This window comes from Lucilia cuprina, chromosome 6, assembly GCF_022045245.1.
Source record: "Lucilia cuprina isolate Lc7/37 chromosome 6, ASM2204524v1, whole genome shotgun sequence".
Taxonomy (NCBI): domain Eukaryota; kingdom Metazoa; phylum Arthropoda; class Insecta; order Diptera; family Calliphoridae; genus Lucilia; species Lucilia cuprina.
Window position 1 is genome coordinate 45,994,017 of NC_060954.1, and position 7,747 is coordinate 46,001,763.

A 7,747-nucleotide genomic window follows, 5' to 3' on the forward strand; every position below is an offset into this window, starting at 1 on the left:
GATAGATAGATAGATAGATAGATAGATAGATAGATAGATAGATAGATAGATAGATAGATAGATAGATAGATAGATAGATAGATAGATAGATAGATAGATAGATTCGTAAAATACCTTGAAATTCTTCATAATTGCCAATTTATTGACTGATTAATTAAGATGTCCTCTTTTCACATGGCAAGGCGTCGATTATTTAAACAAAATTCCGCAAAAGTTTTTAATAATTAATATAATACATTTAATATTAACACTGATTTATTAAAAATGTTCTTTTCTTAACTTAAATCATATACAAATCATTAATAATACTCTCCACATTTGGCTGTTTATAGCCCTGTATTTCAATCTGAAATATGGCCAACTGTATAAATTGCCAAATGTGTAGACAAATTTTAGGATATTCTATATTCAAAGCCACCGTATAATGAAAAAGTGAACTTAAGGCTTCCAACAAATCTACACACTTAAAGATATGACCACATATTTTGAACTCCGCATAGTTTATTTGTTGACTAAAGTGGACAAAACGTATTTGTAAATCGGCGCAGTCGGTGTCGGCTCTTAAATCATCCAGAGACTAAACAGTATTAGATAATAAATACATATATTTAATATAATAAATATTTATACATTTTCAGGGAAAAACTTACAGCAAATTCTTTAATAAATCTATTTTGTATCTCAACTTTGGAGGCTTTTTCATTGAATTCATTGCGTCTAGCATTATAGGGAAATATATAGGGTAGTATTAATAAAGCTAAACTGGCGCGATATTCTAAAATTGTAGTGATTTATGAAATTAGTTTTAATTTTTATTAAATGTCCCCTTTAACTTACTTTCATCATTTGAACTATTGATATTTTCCAAAAGTCTAGGCAACTGCTCTATCTTTTGCAATTTACGACCCATTTCGATAACTTTCTCATGCAGCGCTAACCAATTATTAATATTGACCACAGTGGGATGTAAAATATTAACATCAATTTCCATTAAATCAATACCACGATTTGATTTCAATATCGAATATTTTTGCATATAGTATTGTGGTGGCATTTTATCACGTAACAGCTCTTTTCTTCTCTCTTGATGACTATCCGACCATTTCTGTTGTAAAGTATCCCAGTCGAGTATTGAATTTATGGCAAAATCTTTACATTCCACTGCATTGTCTGTGTGGTAAACTTTGTCATTAGTTCTTTCACTGCCACCTTCATCTTCATCCGATTGATGTTTTCTCTTGGCATTATTATGCTGGCGTCGTTGCACTATACCCGAGCTACCTAGAAAACTACGTTTATTGTTGTAGGCATTCCAGAGTTTACCACGAGCCGCATGATTGGGTTGAGAGGGTATAAAATAGGCAGAAGCTATTTCATTGGGAAACGCCTGTATCAAATTATCGGTTAGAGTAAAGAAATCTTGACGTTTGAGTCTGTAAAGAAATTCATGTATTAATAACTAGCATACCGTGGGTGCTTCGCCACTACTCTAACTTAAATTAAATACATTCAAAATTTTGTTTAATTTTATAGAAAACTAGCATACCCTGGGTGCTTCGCTACCCTAACTATGTTCAATATCGTACAAATACCAAAAAGTACCATCGGAAAAACGAAAAAGTACAAAAATCTCTCTCAATAAATTCTCATTTAATAAGGACCGTGTGTTTCGGTTAACCATTATAAAGAATCCATTTAAAGAATAGAAAAGTACCAAATAGTTCCCAATTAGAGAATATTATTCAGTCAAGACCATATATGTTAAAATTAATGTTCGTAGGTTGAATATTTTAGAAAATTAAAAAAAGTACAATTTATTAGATAAAAAGTACTAAAAAGTTGTCTCTTAAAGAATCGTATTCAATGAGGACCGTGTATGTTTAATAATCATGTGTTTTGAGTTCATATTAAAGAACATACATAGAGTATCATTTGAAGGAAGAAAAAGTACCAAAAGTGGAATAAATTGTAGCTAAGTGGAAAGTACTAATAAAAAGAGTACAATGTTTCCCCTTTTCGCTTAGAAATATACTTTTTCGAGAATTTAGTTTACAAAATGTTCCGTATTTAAATCTATATATAACAGATAAAACTCAAACGATTCAAATCTGCATTCATTTGTTCGAGAAAAATTGTGTTTTCAAAAAGGTACCAAACTCGAATTTGGTCCTATATAGTCCTTAGTACTCGAATTCCAAAATTATATACCAATAGCTTATTTTGTGTGAGTAAATAAACTAATTTTTAAATTTTTATAAAAATTGACTCAATGAGTTTGAATAAAATAAAATTTCCCGTTTGTTTCCCTTTTTGGTACTTTTTTCCCCAGTGAAATAGCAAACATTTTATTACAATAATATTATTACAGAGTTAGTCCTTAATTTAATAGGAATAATTCAATAAAACGAAAAAGTTTTCTTAATGTGCTAAAAAAAGTACCATAAATAAAGTTTTCTCCCTTTTACACCCAAAAAGGACTGAATTTTAGATGAGTACGAAACAGGTGTACCATAATTTTGGGAGATGTATCCAAAATATTAAGAAAATATTTATTATGTTAATTAGTTCAAAAGATATAAAGGGCCAAAAAAGGTACCAAAATCACCTTTGTTACACATTTTTACCCCTTAAAAGTATGAATTTAAACAAAGTGCCAGACACCCATCTGCTCATTTTAAGAGTAGATACAGGTGCATTTAAAATTTTTCTTGTATCACTAATATTGTGTAAGATAATTAAGAAAACCTGTTTTACCCGTTTTTTCCCTTTTTACCCGTAAATGTACAAATTTCCAAAACTCCCCAAAAACATATCTACTGTCAAAATTTCATGATTCTAGGTTCAGCCGTTTGGGCTGTGCGATGATGAATCTGTCAGTCAGTAACTCTACTCTTTTATATATATATAGAAGATTACAGTTTCATTTCACGAAAATTACTTACACTCTTTCAGGTTGAAAATTTAGACATTCATCTATAATGGCCTTAGCAATTGTAGTACGATGTTTATTTTCCAATGGTCTACCGTCATCGGACATTTTGACTATGGGCAATAGTGAAGGTATATTACGTATATCATTGGCATCTGGTAGATGATTAACGATTATCTGTACCGTAGTATTGTGGTTCTCATTTGCATTGAAGGTCTTTGCTGCGGGATACGGACTCGATTGTGTATAGAAATCAGCTTGAGAACATGTGTTTTCAACGTGTTCTAGTTTGGCATCTAGAGCATGATTAACTCTCTCCTTTAATTCGATGCAAAAAGTGGGTAATTTATAATATTGTAAAATGATATTTTTGAAATCATTTTCAGAAATTTCACACTCATTAATGGCTGCATAAAAATTTCTCCGTTTCACTATATTAAAAGTGGAACAAACTAAAAAAAAAGGCATTAAAGAGAATTTTTGATTATAATAACTCACTTATAATACCTGCTGAGAAAAAATCTTTATATACGAAAGGCTGCAAGATTTTAACAAATTTTTTACAATCATTATAAACCGTCTGTAATAGGATTCTAAAAACAAAAATAATTAAATATCGATTTCCTTCTAATTAGAAAATAATAACTCACTCTGTTGGTATTCCAGTAGAAAGAGTAGAATTTATATTTTTATTGTCATTAGTAGAATCTGAAGCCATATTATTTTGACTGGCTTCATGAGTTTTCTTTAAGCGCTTAACACTTTCCGTGGTCAATTCTTCATCTCTTTTAAAGGTCACATCATTGTCCATATTACATTCTTTGTTTTGATATTTAGCTTTTGCTGCTAAATATTTAACATAAATTTTACCTTCTTTCGATTTTCTATACTGATCCAAAGTTTCATTTGGAAACAGTGAACATATAGCATTTTCCAAATCATAACTGATATATAAATCAAAAGCTAAATCATTTCTTAAATAATAATTGATAATGAGTTCAATTAAAAAGTTACGTTCGGGATTGGAAAATGTCTGTTTATCACGATATATATCTAAAAGTTCTGGTCCTTCGGGTTGACATTTCATAAGAATTTCTTTTAAGTTAATGTCAGCTTTTAAATGTTCTTGTGTTGGTCTTGAAACGTTAAATTCATTATAGCGAATTATTTCATTATTTGCTGGACTTTTAAGCGGTCTTCCAATACGTTGTCGCCATTGTTCTAAATTGTGTTCAAAACGTATTTGTATACCGAGCGTAAAGCCGCTAAGTAGGGATTTGATGTGTGACAACTTCATTATGGTTAGAGTGCTTATATCTATTTCTTCCTCTAGAAATAAATGTTAAAGTTATATGTTACATCATTATAGAAGTGTTATTAATATTAAACTTATATATCATATAATCGTACTCTTATAGATAGATAGATAGATAGATAGATAGATAGATAGATAGATAGATAGATAGATAGATAGATAGATAGATAGATAGATAGATAGATAGATAGATAGATAGATAGCCCCTTTTCACTAATAATATATAGTTTTCTATTATGTTCTCTCACACAACCTACTTTGAAATGTCTGTTCCCCTTTTTTTTTACAACCGAATATTAATACTTTGTTGTTTTCTATCATAATTAAGTTGTTTTCTTTCATTTCAGTCTCTCTCTCTCACAAACCAAAAATGTCACCTTCCCCTGAGTACTAAAAAAACATAAAAGCTTTTTCGATATACTTTACAAACTGTTCTCTTCTTAAACCCCTCTTTATAATAAAAATTACCCCTTTTTTCAATTATTAAATAACTCATGAAAAAGTTTGTTTCTATTCTCTCTATAGTATAGTCTATACTCATAGTTTTTGTTACTTTGTTGATTTTTCTTTTTCATCATCAAACCTGCAGCTTTTCAATGTGATATGGTACATAATGGGAACAAATTTTAAAGTACCAAGTATAGAAAATTTAGTACTTTCCTACTTTTTTATAATGAAAAGTTATTAAAACTGTAAAATAGATTACGTAGTACAATATTGGCTTTAGACTAGACTATAGACTAGACTATAGACTATACTATAGACTAGACTATTGACTAGACTATAGACTAGACTATAGACTAGACTATAGACTAGACTATAGACTAGACTATAGACTAGACTATAGACTAGACTATAGACTAGACTATAGACTAGACTATAGACTAGACTATAGACTAGACTATAGACTAGACTATAGACTAGACTATAGACTAGACTATAGACTAGACTATAGACTAGACTATAGACTAGACTATAGACTAGACTATAGACTAGACTATAGACTAGACTATAGACTAGACTATAGACTAGACTATAGACTAGACTATAGACTAGACTATAGACTAGACTATAGACTAGACTATAGACTAGACTATAGACTAGACTATAGACTAGACTATAGACTAGACTATAGACTAGACTATAGACTAGACTATAGACTAGACTATAGACTAGACTATAGACTAGACTATAGACTAGACTATAGACTAGACTATAGACTAGACTATAGACTAGACTATAGACTAGACTATAGACTAGACTATAGACTAGACTATAGACTAGACTATAGACTAGACTATAGACTAGACTATAGACTAGACTATAGACTAGACTATAGACTAGACTATAGACTAGACTATAGACTAGACTATAGACTAGACTATAGACTAGACTATAGACTAGACTATAGACTAGACTATAGACTAGACTATAGACTAGACTATAGACTAGACTATAGACTAGACTATAGACTAGACTATAGACTAGACTATAGACTAGACTATAGACTAGACTATAGACTAGACTATAGACTAGACTATAGACTAGACTATAGACTAGACTATAGACTAGACTATAGACTAGACTATAGACTAGACTATAGACTAGACTATAGACTAGACTACAGACTAGACTATAGACTAGACTATAGACTAGACTATAGACTAGACTACAGACTAGACTATAGACTAGACTATAGACTAGACTATAGACTAGACTAAAGACTAGACTATAGACTAGACTATAGACTAGACTATAGACTAGACTATAGACTAGACTATAGACTAGACTATAGACTAGACTATAGACTAGACTATAGACTAGACTATAGACTAGACTATAGACTAGACTATAGACTAGACTATAGACTAGACTATAGACTAGACTATAGACTAGACTATAGACTAGACTATAGACTAGACTATAGACTAGACTATAGACTAGACTATAGACTAGACTATAGACTAGACTATAGACTAGACTATAGACTAGACTATAGACTAGACTATAGACTAGACTATAGACTAGACTATAGACTAGACTATAGACTAGACTATAGACTAGACTATAGACTAGACTATAGACTAGACTATAGACTAGACTATAGACTAGACTATAGACTAGACTATAGACTAGACTATAGACTAGACTATAGAATAGACTAGAGACTCGAGTCTATAGTCTAGTCTATAGTCTATTCCATAGTCTAGTCTATAGCCTAGTCTATAGTCTAGTCTATAGTCTAGTCTATTGTCTAGTCTATGGTCTAGTTTATGGTATAGTCTATAGTCTTTTTTTAGTCTTGTCTAAAGTCTAGATAATAGTCTAGTCTACAGTATATTCTATAGTCAATAATATATAGTCTAGTCTATATTATAGAATATATATCCTTCTACATCAAATCCGAAGTGCTACACAGCATTAAATATTTTTTGTTTCTCTGTACCCTAGAATATGTGCATTTGTAGCAGCTTTATCACCTCTGCTGTAGTGTGTAGGTATCTATACAATGTTGTTGTTGTTGGTCATATATATTTCTCTTCTCTACATGTTAAAGGGAAAGTAGGTCAATTGCACGTGTCATTATTTTTCTATTCTATAATTTTTTCATTTATTGTTTTTATTTTTATGTTATTTTTGTGTGCTTTTGCTTTTTATCTATTTTGGAGTTTTCATTTTGTTTTTTTTTTTCTTTTTTATGTTTGGGCACCAATCCCATTGTATAGAAGGAAACAATATTTGTGGTTAGTTTTTATTTCGTTGTTTTTTTGTAGTTGTTTTTCATTAGAAAAGTTCTATGAAAATGAAATCATTTTCTGGGAATTGCAGGTGTCTAAATTATTTGGTTTTTTTGCCCCCTTCTGCGAAAAAAATTATATAAAAACCAACTAATGGAATAGATAGAAATTCATTTTAAAGCAGATGACAGAGTAATACAAATTTTAAATATAGTTTGTATTTATGTAAATCGATCAATATATAGAATAGGATATAATAAAAAATATACCTACATTTGTATTAAGAACGAAATTTCAAACGATATTTAGTGTTAAAGTTTTAACCAGAAAGATCAGCAGTTCGTTGAGCGAATTAGCATAGATGCTAATCACCTTCAAAGTAAAAATTTAGTGGCAACAGAAATGGCTCAAGTGAAACTCCTTCAGCCATTTATCAAGTTTTGAAATATTATTTTCCAGTCTTTCTGTTGATAAAATTTTGATTCTATTTTTTTGATTCTACTTTTGTCCAACTTCCCTAGAAAACTTCCATGAAATTTTGATGATACCTATACTAGAACTGAACTAGAACTTAACTAGAAGTGAACTAGAACTGAATTAGAACTGAACTAGAACTAAACTAGAACTGAATTAGAACTGAACTAGAACTGAACTAGCACTGAACTAGAACTGAACTATATCTGAAATAGAACTGAACTAGAACTGAACTAAACTAGAACTGAACTAATCTAGAACTGAACTATATCTGAACTAAACTAAAACTGA

The 7,747-nt window shown here is 30.2% G+C and overlaps 1 protein-coding gene across 1 annotated transcript in view; it reads right to left on the bottom strand.

The window, feature by feature from the left end:
- Positions 1-214: 214 nt before the first annotated feature.
- Positions 215-7,747, bottom strand: part of LOC111686549 — a 19,221-nt gene continuing 11,688 nt past the window's right edge. The window contains exons 4-9 of the mRNA XM_046954124.1: positions 3,580-4,265; positions 3,437-3,522; positions 2,943-3,381; positions 838-1,433; positions 651-775; positions 215-577 (exon numbers count right to left, since the gene is read on the bottom strand). Of these exons, the coding sequence (XP_046810080.1) occupies positions 281-577; positions 651-775; positions 838-1,433; positions 2,943-3,381; positions 3,437-3,522; positions 3,580-4,265 (2,229 nt within the window). The 3' untranslated portion in view covers positions 215-280. The remainder of the gene's footprint in view (positions 578-650; positions 776-837; positions 1,434-2,942; positions 3,382-3,436; positions 3,523-3,579; positions 4,266-7,747) is intronic.